Below are 27,870 nucleotides of genomic sequence, written 5' to 3'. Positions count from 1 at the left end.
CTTATAAGTCTTATATATATATTCTCATCTCTACCTAACACAAGACTTTTGGGAGTTCACTCCGAAGTTAAGCTATAAGTTCGTAGATAAATCGACAAACATCTCTAATAATAATAAAAGAAATACAAAATTAAACCTCGCCGTAAAGATTTGTACTTTGGGGGCAATAGCGGCCGTCTAAAATACAAAAACTAGCTCACATTTTCCGCTGTCCACATCCAGCCAACACCCCCCCCCCCCCCCACCCCACATTTCCTTAGCTGGCTTCTGTTCTTCATCCACCACCACACCCCGCCCAAATACCATCCATCCCACTACATAACCTCCACCCAAAATGCAATCACCGGCGGCAACAATGGCGGCGGCGATGCTCCTCCTCCTCCTCCTCCTGCTGATGGCGTCGATTGTGGTGACTGTGGGAGCAGCCAACACAAACAGCGTGTACAGTCCATGCTCAGACACCAAGATTCAGAGGTCCGACGGCTTCACATTCGGGATCGCATTCTCGTCCAAGAACTCCTTCTTCCTAAACGGGAACCAGTCGCATCAGCTCTCCCCCTGCGACCGCCGCCTCTCGCTGTCCTCCGCCAACTCCCAGCTCGCGCTCTTTAGACCCAAAGTCGATGAGATCTCCCTCCTCACTATCAACACCTCTTCTTTCCAACCGGTAAATGAAACTCTTATATTTTACTGTTCTTCTGCTACAGTTTTTGAGCTGGATTGAAATGCGACTGTTTGATTACCCAATTGATGGGACTGGTTCCGATGCTCTTGATTCTTTGTACCGTGTATGTTCATGTGATTATCCATTAGCCCACTTGGATTTAAACCCTTATGTGACGATTTTAGCCGGCACTGTAGCGATAAGTGAGCAATAGAATCTGTCATCTTTAGAAAGGAAAATTGAAGTGTATAAATCGTACTGTGAGAGTTACATAAGCTGGGGAGGTCAAGTTAGCAAGAGTTCCTAAGTAAATAGTGAAAAGAAACTGCGGTGCATTCGTTTAAGTCTACAAGGATCTTCTAGTCTTTAGTTTTCTTCTGCATCATGTTCAGTGAAGAATTTTTATTTTACAATATAATGTTTGGAGTGCATTTTATTTTACAATACAATGGTTACGGAAAATAAAGGAAATTACAGAGGAAGAGGATACTTTTGGAACTTCTGAGGAGCTGTCTTATTGACTGTTTCATTCATACGTATAAGTGATTTGAAGGCATGAGTGTGAAATGAAATTCTAGAATTCAGTACAACTTCAAGAGGAATCATTTCTGATCGATGACTACGGAAGAAAATGCTAACCTATGACTAAGAAATTCCATTGAGAGATTTAGATTTGCTTCATGAATTTTGATAGGGTACTTGACCTTCAGATAGAATTCGGCGCGGGCTTTCCTTTTATGCTGTCAACTAATACTACTCATCCCATTATATCTGAAGGTCAAATTTGGTCCTTCTTGCAAGGCTCTTCCACTCTTCATATTGGTTGTGAAGATCGGGGCAGGGGTAATCTCAAGCTCAGTAACATTTATTGTAGGCCTGTTAGCTGGAGCATTTATTTTGCCACCATTTATTGGTATATTTGGAAGTGGAGATGTAAAAAAACATATACGATCAATTCCAGCTTCCCTGTAACCCAAAATTTAGGTTTCTGACTTTCATAGATACTGGGGTGGAGGAAGCCAACTCCTCTGCTGTTCGCAATCCCCCACGTAGTAACATCTTACTTGGTTTGAGTTGGAATCCCTCTCCTCATAGTACAATCAAGTTAGAAAAGATATAAGAGTGTGGAAAACAAATCATTCATTGTCATGGGAAACCTGGAAATAATTTTGCCCCTATAAAATATAAGAAGCTAAACATAATTACATCTGTGGTGTTGTTTGGCAACTTTGGCTTTGTGTATGTTGACTTGTTGCTTTTCTTAACTTTGTATTCATTTTCCTCTCCTATGTTTATATCGTGACATGGATCAGATCATTAAATTATATACCCTTTTGAGCTTTCTAGGATTCATATGGTGGATACATGGTGGTGTTCGCTGGACGAAAATATGCTGCAAGATCTCTCCCTGCCTTTGTTGCAAACAGCACATACATAGTGACAAGTTTTACCTTGGTAAGTATGTATAATTTTGAAGAGCTTCACTCTCTTGCGCATGAAAGGACAAAAATTAAGGGTAGTAATATCCACATCCATTTTTACTTCTCACACACCCTCTTAATTTTCGGCCGTCGGATCGAATGAATTGAAGAAGACCAATGGCAAAAAATTGACAAAGGTGTGTAGGAGTTAAAAGTGGGTTGAATAGCACTTTCCAAAAAGAATGGTTGAGATTTAACTAAATCTCATTTGGTTAAATCTCAACCCTTCACTCGTGAAAAAACATGTGCGGGGGAGAATTTCCGTAACCTTGAATGAGTCGATGTTTGTTAAATGGTTTTCCATTTGTAAAGTCTCTAATCCAACAAATGGGTTTTGGTGAAGGTACTCGAGTTTCAAAGGGGTAGGCTGCAAAACTTGTATTGGAAGAGAGATGGGTGTGCCAAATGCACAGGAAACTCCAATTTTGTTTGTCTTAACAAACAAGACTGCGCCATTAAAATGTCAAGCTGTAAAAACCGAGGGGGTTCTGTAGATTGCAGTCTCGGGATACAACTGGCTTTCTCCGGTACAGATAAACATCTGTCGGTTCTCAATTCATGGTATGAGGTGGAGAACCTTCGGCAGTATTCTCTCTATGGGTTGTATTCCAATCTCAGAGATTCTCTCACTAGCCAGTATAACAAGTTCTAAACCTCTACTCCAAAGTATTGATTTATTGTGTTCGTGCGTATTGATGTTAGATTTCGTCATTCTTAATCGTTGCTTCCTCTGTCTGTCCTCTTTGTTGTCCTCTCTGTTTTTTTTGCGATTTGGTATATCGAAATTTCTACAGATGTTGGACATGTAATTATTACCGGTATAAGATTGGTGCGAGTGATATGTTTTTGTAGACCTGTTATTGTTGGAATCAGATATTCATGCTGTGCAGCAGATAGAGATGTCTTGTAAATTGAGAATGTATGCGGCCCTATCTTCTACAGTTGGTTCACCGTCGTTTTGATAACAGAAATCGCTACCATGCCTCTGGTCTCGGGGTCCCTGGCGAAAAGTTTTCAGGCATTACTCTTGTTATATAATTTGTAATCGGGTCCCTCTTAGTTGCATCTGTACCTGTTCCTTCAACTTTTCATGTACTCGTACTTGGTAGCGATGTCGGACTGCAATATACCCACATTATCAGAGAGGACACGAACATAAACTACGAGTTATGACAGGTTTAGTGAACATCATTTTCGTGTCCTTAAAATTCCGATAGCATTTGCGCAACACTTGTGTGTGTTAAAGAAAATTAATGTGCATTAAACCATCTTCTATAACCGCGGCACTGTATGTGTGTTAAAGAATAACTGGACGCTATCCGGTAGAAACTTATATACCGATTAATCTCATGAAAACCTAAAATATTTCAAGAGATATAGGAAATCCGACGACCATTTCAATTGTTCTGAATGTCTAATTTCATTCCTAAATTGGGATGCTGCAGAATCTGAAACTCGACGTGGTATATGCTGCCTCAGTGCTCTGTAGCTGGAAAAGAGGATGAGTAGGCGGAAAAGGTGTGAAATCTTCAACTTCTTTGGCTTGTTGCATTCATGAAGCGAGGTTGCTGATGCCAAAATAGACTGTTTTCTGTTGAAAGGCATTAATAGCGTAATCAACTACAAAATGGCCAAACTGTGATTTGAAACGAAGGCCATATCCGAGCCCAACTCCAGATCCTGGTTTGCCAAGCCTCAGGGCTGGGTTTCCTGAAACTCCAAAATTAAATCGACTTGATATCAGGCAAATAAACAAATTTAGGAGATCAGAACTACAATAACAACGGAAAAGGTAATGTGGTAATGTGGTAATGTGGCCGTGTAGTAACAAACACAAGGTTAAGTGTGGTCAAGGATTAGCAAGAGCAAGATAATCACCCGAAGACGCAGTAAGTTGCCCATGAATCTTATGAGAGGGTTGGAAACTAAGCCTCTGAGCCTGCACCAAACTCGGTCAACCAAGTTCCACTTGTACTATTGTATCAAATTTTCACTCTCAATTTGGTTGAGCTACTTTGCAGGTTGGGTTGGTTACCAAACGCGGGGACTTAAAAAGTGATTAGTTACTCCAATCAGCGGTAGAACTTACCACTGGAAAGAGACTGGACTTGGGCATGCTGGGTGGAGTGCTACCTTTAACAATAGGTTGTTTGTATCGATGACTCGGCTATGGAAAAGAAAAACTTTCTAAGACACAGCTCTCCAGTATCGAACTCTCATTTGTTCTGCTAAGTTGCTAACCAAGTGTTGCTTTTGGGGGCTTACTGCTAAAACTGGCCGCACAAAAATATTATTTTGTCAGCTGGCCCTTGAAAACATTTGTAACAATGTGAACCATTACTGATCAAGTTGAAAAGAGAGGGACCACATTGACGGGGTTAAATTGCAACTAAATTCACTGAAAAGATTTAACGCATGTCATTCTTCATCCACTCTTGTATTTGAGTGTTCACGTGGCAGTGGTTAACTTGAGCTGCTTGATATAGCTTGACTTCTGAAACAGCATCATTGTTGCAAGGCCACTGACTCACTGCAAAATGGAACCAGAGCAGTGGCATCCCTAATGCTAAAACGAAAAATGGACAGCAGGCACAATAAGTAAATTCTTTGAAGAGAAATTGTAAGATTAGCTCATCAGCAAGAAAGGAGTGCTGGTGAGGTAGAGAGTGCTATTGGAGAAACTATGGAGCAAATCAGTGCTCGAATAGCGGGGTTCACCAAGATGGTGAATAAACAAGGTTAAGAAAGCTAACAAGGGTAGAGGAATACACTGCCAGCGAAACCAATAGGAGGGCGGTCAAGTGGAAAGGATGAAAGCTGAACAAGATGGGAAATATTCTTGGTCAAGACTCAAAACAATACTCGGGCAATGCAAAAGGTGGATATTCCAACATTTCATAGAAACTAACCGAGAAATTGGGTAAGGAAGTGAAGTTCTTTCAGTTGAGTCCAATGAAGGATGATCATAAGGTTATATATGCGTCCACATTCTTGGTAGGTAAGGCTGATATTGGTTCCAAGATTACCAAGTTGGAAAAGGAAGAGATCAGCAGTATGGTTCAGAAGTCTTCCACACCAACATTGTCACTGACCATTCACGACCAAAATACAGACGAGTGCTTTGGAATCAATTAGTCAAAAGAAGTTACGGTAAAGGATCTTCGCATCAGTTCTTCCTGAAGACAACAGAAAGAACCGGTATAACAGCACCAGCCCCCAGTTCCTTGCCTAAAGGGTCCACATATAACAGCACCAATCTCAAGCCCAAGGTGACAAGTGACAACAACAGAGGTAAGGGCAAAATCAGTAGCTTTAGGTATACGGTAACAGCCTTACCTACCAATAAGGGAAGGGAAAAGGCCTCTATTACACTTTGATGAGGTTTTTAGATTGGTCATAAATTTCAAGATCAGCAACTTTTTTTTTAATCTTCTCATCAGTTTGTTAGCCACAGCCTACAATGTATTTCCTTTCCCTTATTGAAACATTTAAAAAGCAGACTTAATGATTTGGATTAAATTTCCAAGACTGATAAACCAATAACCAAGTCAAAGAGTTGAAATATAACCAAGTGGAATTGGAACTCACCAGGTACATGATGAGAAGACCCCAAATCAGTTCCACAGTCCAAGAAAACAGCACCTTCCACCATCTTGTTCTAAACAGTAGATACAATTTGACCAAAAAAACAAAAGTAAATTGTGAGAATTCATATTTACAACAAACAAGTTGTAACAGATTAATTACTCACCAAATACGAGTAATAAGGTGCCTGATAAATCCAATTCGATCGTTTCTTTAAAATTAAAAGTGTCTAGGTTAAGCCATATGGCATAGCTGAAAGAATGTTTCTATTCTATTGGTTTAAAACGATTACTAACAAATGATCTTGTGGAAAAGTACTCGGGAAATTCTAGAATGACTTTCGAAGATAACAAAATAATGCAACAAATGTCCTAGATTACTAGAATTTGAAGCCAAATAAAAACACTGAGGGTATTACATACAAAAGGTAATGTCAACTCGCTATTAGCAACCAGGCACGATCTCCCAGATCCCACCGCTCCTTCACCGTACCCTCGAACACTGCCAAGACCTCCAATTGCAAATGCTTGGTAAGGTGCCATGTCCCCTACAGTGGAACCACCAGTCATTCTGTCCGAGGAAAAAGTATGGGTAACATAGATAGAAAAAGGTTACAGTATCCATAAATTATACAAAGCAAATAGATAAGAAGAATTGTGCTTCTGAATCACCAAGTGGAAATTATGAAGTTCCTGCTGTGAAAGTGCTCAAGAAAGCGAATAATACACAAACTCAAACCCAAGAATTACCATGGTTCAGCTATGCGCCTACATCCACAGTGGACACAACAAATCTCCACTATATTAATAACGGGTGAAATAAAATATCTTATCAAACCTTTAAGTTCAAGGCTCGATGAAAAACTAGAGACGACAAGAACAAGAAAACAAGAAAAAACTCTTATCTTTTTCTCTTCTACACACTCTTCCATTCAATATTCTCTCACTCTAATTCCTTGAGTGGTATTCAATTGTTTTGCTCTATGCTCACTCTCTCTCTGGGATGGTACCCACTCATATTTGGAGTGGAATTCTGAATGGTATTCTCTCTTGCTTGCAATCCAAATTCATGTCAGAAACTTTCCTTATATATCCACGAAAGAGGGCTTTACCAATTAGGAAGTAATTGGGAACTAATTACCAAAACATATTCCTTCTTCAACTGGGAAAGCAAGTCCAACTGGAATAGGGTATCATCAAAGACTACAACAACAACAATAACAAAGCCTTTTCCCACTAAGTGGGGTCGGCTATATGAATCCTAGAAGGCCATTGCGCTCGGTTTTGTGTCATGTCCTCCGTTAGATCCAAGTACTCAAGTCTTTTCTTAGGGTCTCTTCCAAAGTTTTCCTAGGTCTTCCTCTACCCCTTCGGCCCTGAACCTCTGTCCCGTAGTCACATTTTCGAACCGGAGCGTCAGTAGGCCTTCTTTGCACATGTCCAAACCACCGGAACCGATTTTCTCTCATATTTCCTTCAATTTTGGCTACTCCTACTTTACCTCGGATATCCTCATTCCCAATCTTATCCTTTATCGTGTGCCCATACATCCCACGAAGCATCCTCATCTCCGCTACACCCATTTTGTGTACGTGTTGATGCTTCACCGCCCAACATTCTGTGCCATACAACATCGCTGGCCTTATTGCCGTCCTATAAAATTTTCCCTTGAGCTTCAGTGGCCTACGACGGTCACACAACACGCCGGATGCACTCTTACACTTCATCCATCCAGCTTATATTCTATGGTTGAGATCTCCATCTAATTCTCCGTTCTCTTGCAAGATAGATCCTAGGTAGCGAAAACGGTCACTTTTTGTGATCTTCGCTAGATTGCTCCGGTCATTAGTGTGGATAAGTATATAAATGGATAGAGATAGGAAAGCAAACACAAGATGTACGTGGTTCACCCAGATTGGCTACGTCCACGGAATAGAGGAGTTCTCATTAATTGTGAAGGGTTTACACAAGTACATAGGTTCAAGCTCTCCTTTAGTGAGTACAAGTGAATGATTTAGTACAAATGACATTAGGAAATATTGTGGGAGAATGATCTCGTAACCACGAAACTTCTAAGTACCGGAGTGTGGTATCGTCTTGACTTGCCTTATCTGTCTCATAGGTAGATGTGGCATCTTCTTTGGAAGTACTCTTCCTCCATCCAGGGGTGGTATCTGTAACTGGTGGAGATGCACAAGGTAATGTATCAATTTCACTTGAAGCTTACTTGTAGTTTCAGGCTTGGTCAAGCGCGATACAAACCATGTAGTAGGAGTCCCCCAAGTCGCCGGGCTAGGGGATCTGCTGAAAGAGGTGACAGACAAGGTAAGCAATCAGAGCTCCGGCTGATTGTTCACATTCTCCCTATCTTGCAGGCAACATGAAGGATAAAGAGAAGAAAAATGAGAAGAGATGATATGGGATACTTTTGCTTTTGAAGAAGTAACTTTCCACAGGCTTATTCTTGAACTGGGCTGGAGGGTTTTCTGGTTTCCTCCAGAGTATAAGGCCGACTGAAGAATTTGAGGGTCAAAACAAGTCCATCAAATCTAGAGTACGTTCGACCCTGCTGATATGGGATACTTTTGCTTTTGACAGAGTAGTGGATGTATCGGCACGTGTGCTGTTACGCTTGTCTCCACATGCTTCCTTGTATCCTTCTCACTTGCCCTATCTGTTCCTCAGGCAGATGCGGTATCTTCCCTGGAAGCATAAGATGTTGAAGATGAGTACTCGAGAGCAATGCCAGGTAAGTAATCAGGTAAGGGGTTCCAGGCAGTTAGTTCCTGGCTGGAAGCTTGATTCCAAGTGCTGACTGATTGCTCTCTTTCTCCTTGTCTTGCAGGTAAGAACAAGGCCAAAGGAAAAGACAGGGAAAAAGCATGATATGGGATACTCTTGCTTTTAACCCTGATGATATGAGATATTCTTGCTCTAGTATAGCTTGTTTACAGAGGTATTATCGGGGGGAAAGAAAGCTGAATATTTCGAAAGGCTTCGTTGGGAGTGCCCTCTCAGATAAGAGAAAGGGTTGAGCATTTTTGCAGGTCTGCCTGTCCGTTAGGGATGGAGGTCGACATATATAGGAGTCTCCCTAACATCAAGTAATAATGCTATTCCTTTACCCTGCTTGGTCATAGCACGGTAGTGGGAGCTGCCAGCTTCACATGTTTTAACCCTGTCAGAGCACTTTGAAAAAGTGGTCTGTGGTATCTGGAAAGCTGATGTTGCGTGTGAAGATTACAGACAAGCTTTATCCAAGGAGATCCAGCTCTTGAAGTTGGGAAAGTGGTGCCTCTTCGGTTTTCGAACAAGCAATCCTGTCGGGAATCTGGCTCTCGAGATTCGGAGAACGATGCCTCTTCGATTTTTGAGAAAGCAATCCTGCTGGGGGTCTGGCTCTCGAGATTCGGAGAGCGGTGTCTCTTCGATTTTTGAGAAAGTAATCATGTTGGGAGTCTGGCTCTCGAGATTCGGAAGGCGGTGCCTCTTCGATTTTGGAGCAAGCAATCTTGTTGGGAGTGTTTTCTCGAATGTGAGTAAAGGTTGGGCATGTTTGCTAGTCTACCTTGCCACGAAGCACAGAGGTTGACACACAGGGACTTTCCAATTATCCAGCAGTGGTACTGTTCCTTTACCCTCTCTTCGATTTTTGAGAAAGTAATCATGTTGGGAGTCTGGCTCTCGAGATTCGGAGGGCGGTGCCTCTTCGATTTTGGAGCAAGCAATCTTGTTGGGAATGTTTTCTCGAATGTGAGTAAAGGTTGGGCATGTTTGCTAGTCTACCTTGCCACGAAGCACAAAGGTTGACACACAGGGACTTTCCAATTATCTAGCAGTGGTACTGTTCCTTTACCCTCTCTTCGATTTTTGAGAAAGTAATCATGTTGGGAGTCTGGCTCTCGAGATTCGGAGGGCGGTGCCTCTTCGATTTTGGAGCAAGCAATCCTGTTGGGAATGTTTTCTCGAATGTGAGTAAAGGTTGGCATGTTTGCTAGTCTACCTTGCCACGAAGCACAGAGGTTGACACACCGGAACTTTCCAATTATCCAGCAGTGGTACTGTTCCTTTACCCTTGTGGGTAATAATATGGTAGCTAGACCTTCAAAATTTATGTGTCTAAACTTTGTTAGTGTTGTTTCTTTGCAATTCTTTTACCCTTCTTGGTCAGAGCGATGTAGCGGGAGCTGCAAGCTTCACGTGTCTCAACTTTGTCAGAGAACTTTGGCAAAGTTATCTGTGGTACCCATGAGTTACTGTTGCGTATGGGAAGTGGGTGATTGAACAGTACGATTCATGTGCTTTCTACTTCGCCAGAAATCTTCGACAGAATGCCCATAATTTCCGCAAAGCTGAGTGTGCGTGTGACAGGTGCTGACAAGGCTGGAAAAGGAGGTGCCTCTTCGATTCCTGAGATCGGCCCTCGTGGTCTCTTAGCAGCCCAGCTTTTGAGAAAGCAAGCCTCTTCGATTTCTGAGATCGACCTTTGTGGTCTTTGAGCAGCCCAGCTTTTGAGAAAGCAAACGCCTCTTCGATTTCTGAGATCGACCCTCGTGGTCTCTGAGCAGCCCAGCTTTTGAGAAAGCAAACGCCTATTCGATTTCTGAGCAGGCGCCTCTTCGATTTCTGAAGCTTCGTCGAGTGCAGATTTTTATAGGGGCTGACATTAAGTTCCAAAGCACACTTGAATATCCACCAATAGAAGCTCCATTCTTGCACTTCTAAGATCTTGATTTGTCCGACCTCTTCTCTCTTCAACACCTTTGAAAATGTCTGGCCCCTCCGACCGTCGTTTTGACTTGAACCTTGTTGAAGAGGCAGCCCCGCCTTCTCCAGACAACATATGGCGCCCATCCTTCGTCTCCCCTACTGGTCCTCTTACCGTTGGGGATTCCGTGATGAAGAATGATATGACCGCTGCGGTAGTGGCCATGAACCTTCTCACTCCCAAAGATAACAGACTACTTTCCAAACGGTCTGATGAGTTGGCTGTTAAGGATTCTCTGGCTCTCAGTGTTTAGTGTGCAGGTTCTGTGTCTAATATGGCCCAACGCCTATTTGCTCGAACCCGCCAAGTTGAATCATTGGCGGCTAAAGTGATGAGTCTCAAACAGGAGATTAGAGGGCTCAAGCATGAGAATAAACAGTTGCACCGGCTCGCACATGACTATGCTACAAACATGAAGAGGAAGCTTGACCAGATGAAGGAATCTGATGGTCAGGTTTTACTTGATCATCAGAGATTTGTGGGTTTGTTCCAAAGACATTTATTGCCTTCGTCTTCTGGGGCTGTACCGCGTAATGAAGCTCCAAATGATCAACCTCTGATGCCTCCTTCTAGGGATTTGTCCAGTACTGAGGCTCCGAATGATCCCCCTCCGGTGCCTTCTCTTTCTCGGGCTCTACCGACTGCTGAGACTTCTCCTAAGCAACCTTTGTGAAGGCTCCCTCTTGTTTGTTTATTTTGACTCAAGTATATGTACATATTTGTAACTTATCGGGGATATCAATAAATAAGCTTTCCTTCATTTCAACCTATTGTGTTAAATACACCAAAGCCTTCTTCGCTAAGTTCTTTGAATTTTCTTTTGTTGAAGCTTGCATGTTGAAGCTTTGTGAGTGGAGCATGTTGGTTGAGGTAGTGTTCCCTTAATTTCCCGAGTGAGGAAAACTTCTCGGTTGGAGACTTGGAAAATCTAAGTCACTGAGTGGGATCGGCTATATGAATCTTAGAACGCCATTGTGTTCTGTCCTGTGTCATGTCCTCCGTTAGATCCAAGTACTCTAAGTCTTTTCTTAGGGTCTCTTCCAAAGTTTTCCTAGGTCTTCCTCTACCCCTTCGGTCCTGAACCTCTGTCTTATAGTCTCATCTTCTAATCGGAGCGTCAGTAGGCCTTCTTTGCGCATGTCCAAACCACCGTAACCGATTTTCTCTCATCTTTCCTTCAATTTCGGCTACTCCTACTTTACCCCGGATATCCTCATTCCTAATCTTATCCTTTCTCGTGTGCCCACACATCCAACGAAGCATCCTCATCTCCGCTACACCCATTTTGTGTACGTGTTGATGCTTCACCGCCCAACATTCTGTGCCATACAACATCGCCGGCCTTATTGCCGTCCTATAAAATTTTCCCTTGAGCTTCAGTGGCATACGGCGGTCACACAACACGCCGGATGCACTCTTCCACTTCATCCATCCAGCTTGTATTCTATGGTTGAGATCTCCATCTAATTCTCCGTTCTTTTGCAAGATAGATCCTAGGTAACGAAAACGGTCGCTCTTTGGTATTTCTTGATCTCCGATCCTCACCCCTAACTCGTTTTGGCCTCCATTTGCACTGAACTTGCACTCCATATATTCTGTCTTTGATCGGCTTAGGCGAAGACCTTTAGATTCCAACACTTCTCTCCAAAGGTTAAGCTTTGCATTTACCCCTTCCTGAGTTTCATCTATCAACACTATATCGTCTGCGAAAAGCATACACCAAGGAATATCATCTTAAATATGTCCTGTTAACTCATCCATTACCAACGCAAAAAGGTAAGGACTTAAGGATGAGCCTTGATGTAATCCTACAGTTATGGGAAAGCTTTCGGTTTGTCCTTCATGAGTTCTTACGGCAGTCTTTGCTCCTTCATACATATCCTGTATAGCTTGGATATATGCTACTCGTACTCCTTTCTTCTCTAAAATCCTCCAAAGAATGTCTCTTGGGACCCTATCATACGCTTTTTCCAAATCTATAAAGACCATGTGTAAATCCTTTTTCCCATCTCTATATCTTTCCATCAATCTTCGTAAGAGATAGATTGCCTCCATGGTTGAGTGCCCTGGCATGAACCCGAATTGGTTGTCCGAAACCCGTGTCTCTTGCCTCAATCTATGCTCAATGACTCTCTCCCAAAGCTTCATTGTATGACTCATTAGCTTAATACCCCTATAGTTCATGCAATTTTGTACATCACCCTTATTCTTGTAGATAGGCACCAAAGTGCTCATTCGCCACTCATTTGGCATCTTCTTCGTTTTCAAAATCCTATTGAAAAGGTCAGTGAGCCATGTTATACCTGTCTCTCCCAAAACTTTCCACACTTCGATTGGTATATCGTCTGGGCCTACTACTTTTCTATGCTTCATCTTCTTCAAAGCTACAACCACTTCTTCCTTCCGGATTCTACGATAAAAAGAGTAGTTTCTACACTCTTCTGAGTTACTCAACTCCCCTAAAGAAGCACTCATTTCATGTCCTTCATTGAAAAGATTATGAAAATAACCTTTCCATCTGTCTTTAACCGCGTTCTTTGTAGCAAGAACATTTCCATCCTCATCCTTGATGCACCTCACTTGGTTTAGGTCCCTTGTCTTCTTTTCCCTTGCTCTAGCTAGTTTATAGATATCCAACTCTCCTTCTTTGGTATCTAGTCGCTTATACATATCGTCATAAGCCGCTAACTTAGCTTCTCTCACAGCTTTCTTCGCCTCTTGCTTCGCTTTTCTATACCTTTCACCATTTTCATCGGTCCTATCCTTGTATAAGGCTTTACAACATTCCTTCTTAGCCTTCACCTTTGTTTGTACCTCCTCATTCCACCACCAAGATTCCTTTTGGTGTGGGGCAAAGCCTTTGGACTCTCCTAATACCTCTTTTGCTACTTTTCGGATACAACTAGCCATGGAATCCCACATTTGGTTAGCTTCCCCCTCTCTATCCCACACACACTGGGTGATTACTTTCTCTTTGAAAATGGCTTGTTTTTCTTCTTTTAGATTCCACCATCTAGTCCTTGGGCACTTCCAAGTCTTGTTCTTTTTTCTCACTCTTTTGATATGTACATCCATCACCAACAAGCGATGTTGATTAGCCACGCTCTCTCCTGGTATAACTTTACAATCCTTACAAGTTATACGATCCCCTTTCCTCATTAGAAGAAAATCTATTTGTGTTTTTGACGACCCACTCTTGTAGGTGATCACATGTTCTTCTCTCTTCTTAAAGAAGGTGTTGGCTAAGAAGAGATCATATGCCATTGCAAAATCCAAGATAGCTTCCCCATCCTCGTTTCTCTCCCCAAAACCATGGCCACCATGAAAACCTTCATAGTTGCCTGTCTCCCTGCCCACGTGTCCATTTAAATCTCCTCCTATAAATAACTTCTCCGTCTGAGCAATTCCTTGCACCAAGTCTCCAAGGTCTTCCCAAAATTTCTCCTTCGAACTCGTATCCAACCCTACTTGAGGTGCGTACGCACTAATCACATTGATAAGTTCTTGTCCTATTACAATCTTGATTGCCATGATTCTATATCCTACCCTCTTGACATCTACAACATTTGTGTCAAGGTCTTGTCCACGATGATGCCAACACCGTTTCTCGTTCTATTTGTGCCCAAATACCATAGTTTAAACCCTGAGTTTTCTAGACCCTTTGCCTTACGACCAACCCACTTAGTTTCTTGTAGGCACATAATATTTATCTTTCTCCTCACCATAACTTCTACTACTTCCATAGATTTTCCCGTCAAGGTTCCTATATTCCACGTTCCTAAACGCATTTTGCTCTCTTGAACTCTACCCTTCTGTCCTAGCTTCTTCACCCTTCCCCGTCTAATAGGATCAAAGTACTTCTTTTGTGTGTCCCGTGTAAAGTTGATAGGAGCATATGCTCACTTATCACTGTGCTCGGGCCACACAGCGCGCCACTTACGGGTGACGCCCTAGCTTTAGCGCGATTTCGTTCTGGATTCATTTTCATAAGGATTCGACGTGATCATGGAGTGCCGACTGTCGACTACCTGACGCCCTCCCCCTCCTCCTTTATCCGGGCTTGGGACCGGCAATGTAAGATAAACTTACACGGCGGAGTTGGTATCATCAAAGACTACTAGTTCTAATTCATGTCAAATGCTTCTTGCACGCTTGCTTCCAACCTTCACATTGTACAAACACTGCCCTCCTGCTCAAACTCTGTACAATAGAATGAGGAACTAGCTCACCTCGTCAAGAGAAATGCCGGCCCAAGTTTGACTCCCTTGGATGCAACAAATTTAAACTTGTTGAAGATTAGCCATTTAGATAGAACTGGTATCCCTTGTTCTATCTGCAGACTGAACTGCACTCAAGACAAACTCCCTGTTAGTTTCACATATCATCTTTCACATTATAGATCAAGATATGAAGAAGTCTTACATGAAAAAAACTATGATCATTTGCCTTTGCGTAACGAGATTCTTGCTTTAGAACTACCATACTATCATGGGGACTTCCACTGCATGAAAATCATCTTATAACGTAAAAGGATTTGTCAAACAAATTCAGAAACTAAAGTGCTCAAAACCTAGATTACCTGCAGGTGACAGGAAACCCATCAAGATCTAGGCTGATAGGGCGCCCATTATCATTCACTGGCCGGACATGCTGCATAGCACACAATGAATTACCGGGGAGCGACTGTGTAGAAGAAATTAGATACCACAAGAATTCTTATAAGTGGAAAATGTAGTAAGGTACCTCGAACTTTATGCTAGTTGTGCTACTCCATTTGGAACTTGAAGGTTCATTCAGATCCATGCCTACCGATAATCGAGATAAATTCACACCTCCACTACCTGAACGTGAGAAATTGTCCATGGGAATGCCGTGAACCCCTATCTCGGGTGAAATAGAATGCTGAGATGTAAAAAGGGAAACAAAATTTGTATCAATTATGGACGGGTTACGCTAATAGAGAAACCGGATTGCTATATAGACTGTAGTGAAGTCGTTTATAGTTTTTTAAGATTCTCCAAGTTGAATAACACAAAAAGAAGATACAAATAAATAACCTGTATTACAAAGGACTGTTGAGCTAGCCACTCGGGTCTCGGTCTTCTATAAGCCAGCAAAACATTAGAATCATACAGCCCCTTATCCCATGACACATCAAGCTTCTCACTCCCCCCAAATAAATTTGGATGTTTGATGCAAAGACTGCAATGGGAAACAAAAACGTAACAGGTTTGTTCAACTAGCCGAAAAACGATGTTATCCCCATATCCTTTCTTTACCCAAATTGCATATCCCGCAAACCAAAGACCGAAAACTTCAAAACATCAAGAACCCAAATTTCATAAACTAAAATAAAATAAAAGAAAAGGAAACTCTTACCTTCCAATTATCAGAGACAGAGGACTGCCACTACCATTACTGTGAGAAAAGGAATGGAATCAATCAATGATCCAATGGCGGAAAACAAAGAGTAGAAGGAATGAAAGGAACAAGAACCTCAAAGGAGGAAGCATCAACGAAGCACAAAGCTTGTGAGTGAAATCAACATTGACATCAATCTTGGCTGTTACATTATTGAAAACAAGAATTATGCAGAAATCAAAAACCAACCCATTAATCCCAAACAAAAACAAAACAAGAAGAAAACTTTCACAAACAAATTAACTAACAATCTTGGGTAGCGAAATGAAGGATTGTTACTATCTCACCTTTGCCAGCATGAATGCTCTTCTGAGCTCCCATCCCGTTCCGATTAACTTTCCTTAATCAGCCATTAAAATTTGAATGGGAATTTAGGACTTTCGAAGGGATTGGGCACTGCACTTGCATGAATGAAGAAGCTGCCTAGAGTTCCACAGCGTAGAGAAAGAGGAGAGAGAGAGAGAGAGAGAGAATGAGAGAGAGGGAGAGACTGATGTCCTTAATAGTGTAATTTGAGCGAGGAGAAAGGGGAAGAAGCGGTTCCTTGCTTCCAATGTTTGTTATCCCTTTTGCTTCTTCAGTGGTCTTCTCTCCACGTGGGTTCCAAGTTCGGGAGCGTTCCATTTTCTTAAAAAAAAACAAAATTCGCCATAAACTAAAACTTCTAATGCTATTTAGTACTACGATTTAGTGATATTTATTTTCATTGGTAAGTGAAAGGTTGTAAGTTCGATTTTTGTTAAAGATGAATTTAAACCACAGTATTGTTAACTCATTGTGAGGCCAAGTCCACCCATCTCATTAGTGTAGATAATATCGTTTGTTAAAAAAAAAAAAAAACCTAAACTTAAACTTTTAATACATCAACAATAAAAAGAAAAGAGCATTGGACGCTATTAAAGAAATAGACCTATCCCAAATATGCGTGTTAGAAATTGAAAGCCACACTCGTAATCGCATCAGCAACAAAGTTTATTTCTCGAGAGATATGCTTCCACATCTCACAATGGAATGAGGATGCCATTAAGTGAATTGTTGAAATTTTTTATATTATTTAATATATTTAATTTCCATAATTGAATGAACATTAAAATGGTGGGTTTTCAGCATGAAAACAAAAGGCACCGAGCAGTTCATGTTTGTTGGACTCGTTTTTCCTCAATTGCCAAGTGGTACCTAATGGAAGAATACATGACTATTTGTACATGATACTTGATTGAAGTGAAAACAAAACTCACTCGTCCAGCTCGTAATGACGATGGTGGTATTGACTATGGTCGTCCTCTAAACAAAGGAGTGAAAATACGTCTAGATGAAGTTACACGGACACAAGCACATGGGCATATGCTAGTCAACACAAATGTTATCACACCATTTCAAAACTAAGTCGAAGCACAATTATATTTATTACTTTTGTTGATGCACAAAACCGAAGGTCTTGGAACAACGTAAATCCGACCGTGAATCTGCATGAAATGTAAATAACACAAGATGTATCGTGGTTCACCCCAAGGTTTGGGCTACGTCCACACTGATTATGTATTTATCTGAGAGGTGAGGGGGATAGAGAGCTCTGAGAGTGAGAGCTTGGAGAGGGAGTGAGGAGCCTTAGGCATTGGCCTCAGAAATGGCTTCCCCCAATTGTGGGGGTGAGGGGTCCTTTTATAGAATAAGGATTCCTCACTTATTACATATTTGCCCCTTCCTTTATTACATAATTACATTTAAGTCCCTCGAGTATTTATACGAGGTATAAATATGAGGCCCTAAATATGGTATAAACAGTAGTCCCCCAAGTCTTCAGTCAAGAGAGTCTTTTGGCTGGAGACTTGAAATTCAGTCCATGTGTGGGCCGAAGTAACTAGATGTTGTCTTGAACTTGATGCTCGATATGAGGCGGTGCTCAATCTGAAATGATGCTTAACTAGAAGTAGCACATGCTGCGAGGTTGCTCGGCTCGTGGCTTATGTTGCCTTGGTTGGCTCGGCTTGTGGCGATTGAAGGTGAGGGAGTCCCTTTTATAGAATAAGGGCTCACTCCTCAATACATGAATGATGTGCTAGAGTTGATGTTCTCTAATAATGGTGAGGGAGTCCCTTTTATAGAATAAGGGCTCACTCCTCAATACATGAATGATGGGTTAGAGTTGATGTTCTCTAATGATGGTGAGGGAGTCACTTTTATAGAATAAGGGCTTGCTCATCAATACATAAATGATGGGTTAGGAGTGATGCTCGCAGCGAGGCGGTTGTTCAGCTGGCGGCAATGCTCTCTAACGAAGGTGAGAGAGTCCCTTTTATAGAATAAGGGCTCACTCCTCAATACATGAATGATGGGCTAGAGTTGATGCTCTCTAATGATGGTGAGGGAGTTCATTTTATAGAATAAGGGCTCGCTCTTCAATACATAACTGATGGGTTAGGAGTGATGCTCGCGGTGAGGTGGTTGCTCAGCTGGCGGCGATGCTCTTTAACGAAGGTGAGGGATTCCTTTTTATAAAATAAATGCTCGTTCCTCAGTACATGAATAATGGGTGCTCTATAATGAAAGTGAGGGAGTCCTTTTTATAGAAGAAGGGCTCGCTCTTCAGTACATAGATAATGGGCTAAGTCCCCCAAGTATTTTCATGAGGTAGTTGAGGCCCAATATATGGTGTATAGTGTAGTCCCCCAAGTCTTCGGTTAATAGAGTCTGTTGGTTGAAGACTTCAAATTGAATCCATGTATGGGCCGAAGTGGCGGTTGTTTAGAGGCGGTATTTGTATACCTTGCATTGAAGCTTTGTAGGTGAAGCTTTGCAAGTGAAGCTTTGAAGCTAGAGCTTTGTAAATGAAGCTTTCGAAGTTGGAGCTTTTGTAAATGAAGCTTTTGAAGCTGATTGACATGAGTGATGCTCATGAATGTTTATGTTGATTGACATGAGTGATGCTCATGGATGTTGACATGAGTGATGCTCATGAATGTTTATGTATGACTAGATGAGTGATGCTCATGAATGTTTATGTATGATTGACATGAGTAATGCTCATGTATGATTTGAAGTACTGAGCGTACTTTTGATCACCTGGTTGGTGGCATAAAGGAGAGTACGGGTTGTACATTTTATCACCTGGTTGGTGGCATGAATGGCTAGTTGCCAAATGATATTAGAGTACGGGTTGTACATTTCATCACCTGGTTGGTGGTAATAGCGGCAGGTTTTATCACCTGGTTGGTGGCATGAATGGCTAGTTGCCAAATGATATTAGAGTACGGGTTGTACATTTCATCACTTGGTTGGTGATAATAGCGGCGGGTTGCCTGAATAATTTTGGAAGTACTGGGCATACACTTTTGATCACCTGGTTGGTGATAATAGCGGTGGGTTGCCTGAATAATTTTGGAAGTACTGGGCGTACTTTTGATTACCTGGTTGGTGATAATAGTGGCGGGTTGCCTGAATAATTTTGGAGTACTAGGCGTATTTTTGATCGCCTGGTTGGAGCTATTTTGGGCTTATGGGCCTACGCCCTCCACACAACATTCCATTCCAGCCCATTTATTTTGGGCTTGCCATTTTTTTTTGTTTTTTTGTTTTTGATTACCCTCTGATAGGGTTTATACATATTACCCTCTGATGGGGTTTATACAGATGTTTCCGAAAGATAAAATAAATTACATCATTCTGGTGGGGTGTTTATTCCTTGCTTTTCCTTGCTTTTGCTTTCTACTTTTGCTTTCTCTTTTCTCTAAAATGACAGCTACTTTGGACAGCCTTTCTGACATCGCCCATTTGCTTTTCTCTGGATTTAAAAAAAATAAGAACATGCATCCGTCGACAAAAGCAAAAGTATAATCTTTCTCTTTTAGCTTTTGCTTTTACTTTGCAGAGTGCAGATGGCACTCAAGTTCTCTATTTCCCCATGTGTTCATGCCTCTGCATAACCAGGAGGAACTTGATAATGACCTTTGATAATGAATGGATCATGACCTGTCACTTCTCCTCCTCTTGGTGTTGGAGAAGCCCAAGTGGCACGTGCAGCTTTCCTTCGACGTCACTGATCATTAGCACTGTGTTTGTCCAGGGACACTAGACACACCTGCTGTCCGTGGAGCAAATTCCACAAGCTGGAGAACGAAGAGGCCGGAGGCAGCTAGGTCGTCCCGAACCCCGCCGTTGCTGCTGCAGTCACGAGGAGATCGTCGGCGTTTGCAGAGAGAGGGATGGGTGATTCGCCATAGAAAATACTTGGGGTGATGGTGTTTTCCGCAAAGCTTCTCGACTCGACCCAAACCCGAGTACCCGACTCACCATTTCCCAGGTTATGGACTCCTCCTGGTTTAAGAAATCAATTCCCAAAGTCGTACTGATGAAACAAGAGCAGGAGTTTGATGAGCCGAGCGATAAAATCACGTCGAAGCAGACGGAGACGATGACCGCGTTTCATATGTTGTTGGAGGGATTTGATCTGTCGCCGTTTATTTGAGGAGAAGAAGTGGGAGGAGAGGGTGGTTCATGACGACGCAGTCGACGAGCAGCGTGGTTTTGGAAAAGGGAAGCTGGCGATAGCGGCATGGATATTCGCCATGATGCCGTCGTTTTTTCTTGATTTGGGCTGTATATGAATTTGATCGAGGCAGTGATGGTGCCGTTTTTTGTTCGCCATTTTTTGGATCTGACCGTTAAGATTCATAGATGGACACACACATAGACGCAAAATTCCGGCCTTTCTGATAAGGAAATAAAATATGAAAAAAATATTTGAGAAAGCTTCCCTTCAATTATGCAATTCGCGAGGAGTATAAAATGGAGAGAGAGAAATAGATTTTGGTTCTGTTGGTGTCGTGTTTGGGCTGCTTGGAAAATTTGGCCATAGAGAGAGGGGTTTTGGTTTCTTGGGTTTTGTAGTGATTCTGCAGGTGTTTGATTTCTTGGGTTTTGCAGTTCACGGCGGAGGTGAAAAATTGAAAGAGAACCGACATAACTTTTCGTGTCGATTCTCACGGACGGCGCCAAATGTTGATGCACAAAACCAGAGGTCTTGGAACGACATAAATCCGACTGTGAATCTGCATGAAATGTAAATAACACAAGATGTATCGTGGTTTACCCCAAGGTTTGGGCTACATCCACACTGATTATGTATTTATCTGAGAGGTGAGGGGGAGAGAGAGCTCTGAGAGTGAGAGCTTGGAGAGGGAGTGAGGAGCCTTAGGCATTGGCCTCAGAAATGGCTTCCCCCAATTGTGAGGGTGAGGGGTCCTTTTATAGAATAAGGACTCCTCACTTATTACATATTTGCCACTTCCTTTATTACATAATTACATTTAAGTCCCTCGAGTATTTATACGAGGTCTAAATACGAGGCCCTAAATATGGTATAAACAACTTTGAATGCTTCTTAATTCACTTTTAATAGAACAAATCTTATATACACAACCAACACCTTCAAATACTTGTGTTGGAAATGCCTCGTAAAACAAATCATTATATTAGAAGAGTTTCTTCACACTCAGACATTTCACACATGGCTTAAAATTATGTAAATACTTACAATCATTACATCTATCTGTTTATTGTAGACCCATCAAATTAATTTATTTCTTCTCTGACTTCTTTATATAATGATGTTATATAGGTTAACACACAACCGCAAACTAATAATGTTGTATTTTCTGAATCACTTTGGCAAATGGTCCTGACCAATTTGCACGAAGGTATAAAGGTTATGTCATCAACGTGTCCAAATTTCATAAGAAAGAAAACGAAAAAAGTATGACTACTCAAAATTGTTGGTGTTGTTTCGAAAGTAGACACTACGAGCTATGCTTCTGTTAAGGACAAAAGGCCTTGCTAAGGTGATGTCACCTACCTATTATGGAATGTTGAAAGATGTGGTTGAAATCCAATATACCAATGCTTTGAAATTTGTTTTGTTCAAGTGCGATTGGGTTAACGCTCTTGGTGGAGTGAAAGAAGATGAGTTTAAATTCACATTAGTGAATTTTAATCATTTGTTATACAAAGAGAATGTTATTGGGAACGAGCATTTCATTTTAGCATGAGACGCAAAGTAAGTTCGTTATATACAGGACCCATGTGATAGGCATGCTGTTGTTAATATGACTGTGAGGGATCTATTTGATATGCATTGAACATATTCTTCTCAGACCCCAACAATAGTGCCTCAAGTAGAGATTTATGCACCCTAGCAATTGGATGAAACTATATTATGAATGATGATGATGTTGGTTGGGTCAGAGAAGGAGTGGATGGGGCAACCGTAGACATAAATGTTGAAGAAGTTGATGGTCCTCCTGAAAATGAGATGGAAGAATGACTAGCCATATAATGCATTAGTTGCTAGATATATTGCAAATTGTTTGAATCATGTGATCATTTCATTACTTTTAATTGACATTATCTATTTTTTGTCATTGTATTTGATATTATGTTTATTAGTGCATGTCTTCTTTATAATATATATATATATACATATATATATATATATATATATATATATATAAGGTAATTGGCTATATATTATATTTATCTACATCAACTTTTTGTGATGAATCATCATGTATATATACTAATTTTTTTTGTGCAACCAGAAATGGCACTAAAGTAAGGAAGAGGTAAAACAGTGGAGGAACTCATTCCCCCATCTCCAATGAGAGCTAAAAAGGGTAGGTCACAAGCATGATCATCTCAGCAGCATGGACAAAGTTCGAATTAGCCTCAGCTATCTAGCGATCTTAACATGCCACATTCAATCAGTCTCAACAATAACCACCAGTTACAAAGCATACATAATCTCAGTTAGAGATGCAACTACGTCAACACAATCCATTTGCCTCTAGTCATGAGGATGAGCCTTCGACGACTTCACTAGACGAAACATGTTTGCAATGCTAAAGGACCATTAATTTTTCTTAGTGTTTATTGTATCATTCAAATCATATTTTGCTTATAATGAATTTATAGGTGAAATTAGTATGAAGGTATTAGGAAAGGTCAGGGTGCTGCTATTTCTATCCTAGAGAGGGGGGCTGAAACAAAAGTTCATATTGATTTTGATTGTAAATGGAAGCCAATAACAGAAAATGCAATCAAGTTTAGTGGACAACTTGGAATTATAGCACGAGATAGTCAAAAGGTTCCTCTAACATATGTTTCATGGGCTGAAATGCTTGATCATATAATAAATGACATTTGGAAAGAAGTCATGGTAAATAACACTTACAAAACTTATTAATTTTACTTGTGCGAGTAAGTCTTCATTTCATTAATAGTTATAGTTTAATAATTGTAGGATATCACAGATGTCCCTGATGCATATAAATTTCATTGCTTAAAGGTCATTGACAATAGATGGGGGGATTGGAAATGTCGGGTTAAACATAGATGGTATGACCCATAGTGGGTTGATGAACAACGTTTGTTCTTCACTTCCCTTCAAGTTACTACAGATCCATGGAAGACACTAGTAACATGTTTATTTTCTAAAGAAACAAAAACAACACAATTAAATTGTATATGTGTAAGTGCAAGTTTAAATTTTCACGTGAGCTTGTCTTTTTTTTTTTTGGACTCTTCAAATATGTAGTAGCACAACGAGAGACACCTTTATTACATGACATTTACAAAGTAGAAAAGTCTTCATCAGTAGAGAGAAATTATAAAAGAATAAACAAACTAGTTGCAATAATAGTGTTATTATACAGAGCATTATGAAATTAAGAAGCTAAATTGTATTATGTAAACTAGTGGCAGCAGCTATGCTATAAACTTTCATAGTTTGGGGCTTATGTAAATTGTTTATGTATAACAACCTCTTTTTTTTTTTGAATCGCAACCTTTGTATAACAACCTCTTAATAGGAACATCCTCTGTATAATCCAAAAACATCATAATCCTATTCTTTGACAATTATGAACATTTTGATTAACATTTTGTGATTATTTTTTGCTTTCATGGATAGCTGGACAGTCATGAATATTATTAAAACATCAGATTGCATTTGTCATGGAAAGCTGGAAATCTTTTCTGCATTCAACAAATTCATTACTAACACGATTAATATACGTTGTGCTCTTAAAATGAGATAGAAGAGAGAGAAAATTGATTGATTAAGCATGTTTATAAAAACACAAACAAGGAAAACAAAGAATGACGATGAGGACCTTTTTGATGAGGAAAGTGGCGACATTGTTGTAAGTATGAATTAGTTTAATTAGTTTTCCCTTAAAATATATGACGAAGATTGCATATTCACATCATTTTTATTAGTTAGGTCGTATTATTTTTATGTTTTGGTCATGTGAATTGATTGGGGCATGTTTAGAATCAATTTAATGAATGCTTGGAAGAAAGGGAAGATCATGAGCAAGATGAGGATTATCGAGAGGAGGTGTTTACTAGAGTTATGGGACATGATGCACATGGACGTATTTGCATGTATGAAATAGGTACAACTCCATCTCAAGTGTTTGGTCAAAGTGCAAGATCTTTTGACGTTAATGAGGATAGCATACGAGAGGAGGTAGAAAGACAATATAAGACCCAAATAGATAATCTTAAATCAAAGCATGAATCTGAAATTAGAGATCTTCAATCCAAGTACAATGAAGTCAGTTCGAAACTCCATCTCGTGATGACCCATATTGGTTTACAAGTTAACACATCAGCAAGCGAAAGTGGACATGTATACTATATTCTAATGTGATCATGGTTTCTTTTCAATTTATTAGAACAATTTAGATGTGAAAACTAGATTAATTTTGATTTCTTCCATTTATTGTTTTGATGTTAAATATAGATGCTAAGCACATCAAACTAGCAACAAGGAACACTTGGAATGAGCACTGGCCTCAGTTAGACCCAGATGCATAGAAGCAATTGCTTTCATAAAAGATTTGTAAAAAGAACATTACATTGATAAATTAGATTAAACTTTTTATTGAAAGTTGTGTAATTTTCATTTTTCAAGTTTGGATGGAAGGTTATGATGGAGAGTCTCGATCATAATTAAACTTTTGAACTATGTTGGGGCATTTGAAATAAAGAATATGCTCATGCACTTTTGGGACAAGATTTTTCATATTTGACTTTTCACTCTTTGGTAGGATTATGAATGGTGTTCTTTAATGTTAGCAATTATAAAGCACATTTCAACATTTGATATTAGTACGATTGTGAATAAGATTAAAAAATGCAGCCTAATGCTTTTGTAGAAAATTTCATTTCTAACATGTTTTTATTCCTACAAGAATAAATTGTAGGGTTTAAGCATTTACAACGCGTCAAACACGTCGAAAATATTTTGTTTAATTCCACATCAAAACAGTTATGACGTCAACTTTGTGTTGCAAAACCGTCGTAAAATAACTTTGCGATCCTAACAATGTGTCGAAATAAATTGGAAAAACCTTACAACATGGGTTTGTTGTGACGCAAGTTCAAGTGTCGCATGACTGACGCTATACCACAACTCTTTCATGGTTTTACACGACGAGATTTTAGCGTCATATTTAATGAGTTTTTTTTTTGTTGTGAATATCATTTTTCTTTGCATTTTTATCATTTTCTTTAGGAAGAAAGAAGATTAAATTAAAGAGCAACCTCGGAGACACCCAAGGCCTTGAGAATCATACAAGAGAGCCTTTTTTGCTTGGGTAGGAATACACTCATCCCAAATATATAAATCAATACAATTATGCCCAAGAGAAGTAATAACGTCCTTTGTGAAGTTTGCTTCCCTGTAGACATGATTCCATTCTACTAGCTCAAACGATGAGGCAAGCCATTTAATGTCCTCAACAATGAACCTAATTCTCCATGGAACTGCACACTTTCCAGAAACTGTATCAATGACAACCTTTGAGTCCCCTTCCACCATAATTTTCTTGATTTGATGTTGTTTGGCTAGAGCCAAGGCATCCCGGAGAGCCTGAGCTTCAGACATGGTGATAGTGTTTGGTCTAAGATGTCGAACACCCATGAGAGAATGTTGTCCTCGATGATTTCTGATTATAAAACCTGCAGCAGCAGAAGAGCCCTCCACCAACCCATCAAAATTGAGCTTGTAAAAAGCTTCTGCAGGTGCCTTCCAACTAATGGTGTTGCTTGAGATCTTATTCTTCCTTAGTTTCTGTCTCAAATTAGCCTTCAAGAACTCTTTACCAATTGTAGCCACTGCTATCAGATAGTGAGTTGGATGAGGTTTAATCTGTTTAAAAACAAAATTATTTCTATCATTCCACATTTGCCAACAAAGAATTAGGATTTTACTAAGATCAGAAAGATCATCTTTATCTAAAGCTAACATCCTCATTAACCAATCATTCATATTGGTAGTGGAAAAGGGTGGAGACAGGTTCTTACAAAGCTTCCAAACTTCTTGAGCATGAGTACAGTAAACAAAATGGTGTAGTTGATCCTCCTCTGCAATATTGCATAAAGGGTAAAGAATTTGACCATTATGATTATACTTAATCTTTTGAAGGTAGACAATCTTTTTCTTATAAGCAACCAAGCAAAAAATTTAATATATGTGGAATAATAAGTTTCCACACTTTTTTAGTAACTCTTTGAAATGTTTGCTGTTGGTATCATCAATTTGAATCCACGTAGCTAATTTAACCGAAAAATTTCCATTAGGAGACGATCCCCAGATAAACTCATTCTCCATATCACTTAAAAGGATAAAGATGACAAAAATTTTATCTGGCACATCATGAGGCAGCAATTGAAGGATTAACTCCTTATTCCACATTTTATCTACTATCACATCACTAACTTTTAGATTTAAATTTAAAGAGTTTATTAAATTATCTTGAACAAGAGTGGATAGTGAAAAAGGAAAAACCAAATTATGGGACCAAAACAATATGTTTTGACAATTTCCCACAATCCATCCCATTCCCTTTTGAACGATAGGTTTACTAGCCAGGGTTTACCATTCATTCTAATAAATTTCTCATTGGTCTTTTTATTTTTGTCATATAAGTATCTAATAAATTAATCATCAATTCTAGCTGTCATTCCTAAATATCTAAAGAAATCAGAAGTATAATCAGTTATGTATTGTGAATCACATATATGTAATTGTTTTAAATTTCTGTAGCACTTATTTATTCTTATTCACTTCTGCCATCTAACTTATTATGATTTAAAAATTCTTACTTAATTAATGTAACAAAACCATCTATATTAAGATATGTTTTAGTTGCCTGCTATTGTTTTGAATTTTATACTTTCTATGATTGAAAATAATAAAAAAAAGCCAAATCATCTAAAATATGTTCAAAATATTCTAACAAATTTTGTGAATTACTAAAATCTAACATTAATGCTGCATGCACACAACCTTTTTCCCATCTCTATATTTTTTCCCTAATCTTGTGGATCTATAGTATCTAAATTTAATATATTTCCTGCTATATTTATTTGTTCAATTTCCTTAAGTATGATATCCTATTTTTTCTAGGTGGTCAAACCATATTTTCATCCATGTAATCTCCTCTTCTTTGTTCATTATATTGCCCACTTGTTTGTCATTGAAATTGTTCATTTATTATGGCAGTGCATTCTAGATTATTATTTACACCTGATCTTCCACTCTCTTTTGCTAGGTTACATTCAATTTTTAGTTCTAATGAATTTGTGAACACGGAAAATTCCTGAAACGAAAGAGACAAGAAACGACGTGCACAAACAAATATTTGTATTTGATAGTTTTGGGTTACAATCTCTCTCAAATTTGATCCTCTGATTCGATTCTCAAATTTGATCCTCTGATTCGATCTCCGTAAGGTGTTGATTGGTGGATGTTTCGTTGATCCAAGGGCCGTTGAGGCTTGATCTTGGATGAACTGTTGGAAGTTTCTTCAAGGGGCCGTGGGCTTGATCTTTGAAGGTGGATTTGAGCGGATCTTCAAAGGGGCTTTTGGGCTTGATCTTTGAAGAACA

General features: G+C 39.8%; 4 protein-coding genes across 4 annotated transcripts; 2 read left to right on the top strand and 2 right to left on the bottom strand.

The window, feature by feature from the left end:
- The first annotated feature begins 184 nt into the window (after positions 1-184).
- Positions 185-3,037, top strand: LOC126589541 (uncharacterized). Its single transcript, XM_050254865.1, has 3 exons — positions 185-667; positions 2,012-2,119; positions 2,489-3,037. The coding sequence occupies exons 1-3, from the start codon at positions 335-337 to the stop codon at positions 2,795-2,797; spliced, it is 750 nt and encodes a 249-aa protein (XP_050110822.1). The 5' UTR covers positions 185-334; the 3' UTR covers positions 2,798-3,037.
- Positions 3,038-3,376: 339 nt separating this feature from the next.
- On the bottom strand, positions 3,377-16,483 carry LOC126589540 (outer envelope protein 39, chloroplastic). Its single transcript, XM_050254864.1, has 11 exons — positions 16,206-16,483; positions 15,994-16,060; positions 15,877-15,915; positions 15,555-15,699; positions 15,241-15,399; positions 15,077-15,147; positions 14,920-14,998; positions 14,727-14,842; positions 6,153-6,300; positions 5,734-5,803; positions 3,377-3,855 (listed from the first exon to the last, which is right to left on the bottom strand). The coding sequence occupies exons 1-11, from the start codon at positions 16,237-16,239 to the stop codon at positions 3,698-3,700; spliced, it is 1,086 nt and encodes a 361-aa protein (XP_050110821.1). The 5' UTR covers positions 16,240-16,483; the 3' UTR covers positions 3,377-3,697.
- A 7,516-nt stretch (positions 16,484-23,999) lies between these two features.
- On the top strand, positions 24,000-24,625 carry LOC126588951 (uncharacterized). Its single transcript, XM_050254113.1, is given in 2 exon segments — positions 24,000-24,113; positions 24,245-24,625. Coding segments are annotated over 2 exon segments (495 nt in total).
- An 879-nt stretch (positions 24,626-25,504) lies between these two features.
- Positions 25,505-26,248, bottom strand: LOC126590297 (uncharacterized). The gene has a single exon (XM_050255784.1). The coding sequence runs from the start codon at positions 26,246-26,248 to the stop codon at positions 25,505-25,507; it is 744 nt and encodes a 247-aa protein (XP_050111741.1).
- Between the last annotated feature and the right edge of the window lie 1,622 nt (positions 26,249-27,870).

The sequence above is a fragment of the Malus sylvestris genome, chromosome 11 (genome assembly GCF_916048215.2).
Source record: "Malus sylvestris chromosome 11, drMalSylv7.2, whole genome shotgun sequence".
Classification (NCBI taxonomy): domain Eukaryota; kingdom Viridiplantae; phylum Streptophyta; class Magnoliopsida; order Rosales; family Rosaceae; genus Malus; species Malus sylvestris.
The sequence above is the reverse complement of the archived record's forward strand: the minus strand, read 5'-3'. Positions and strand labels throughout refer to the sequence as shown.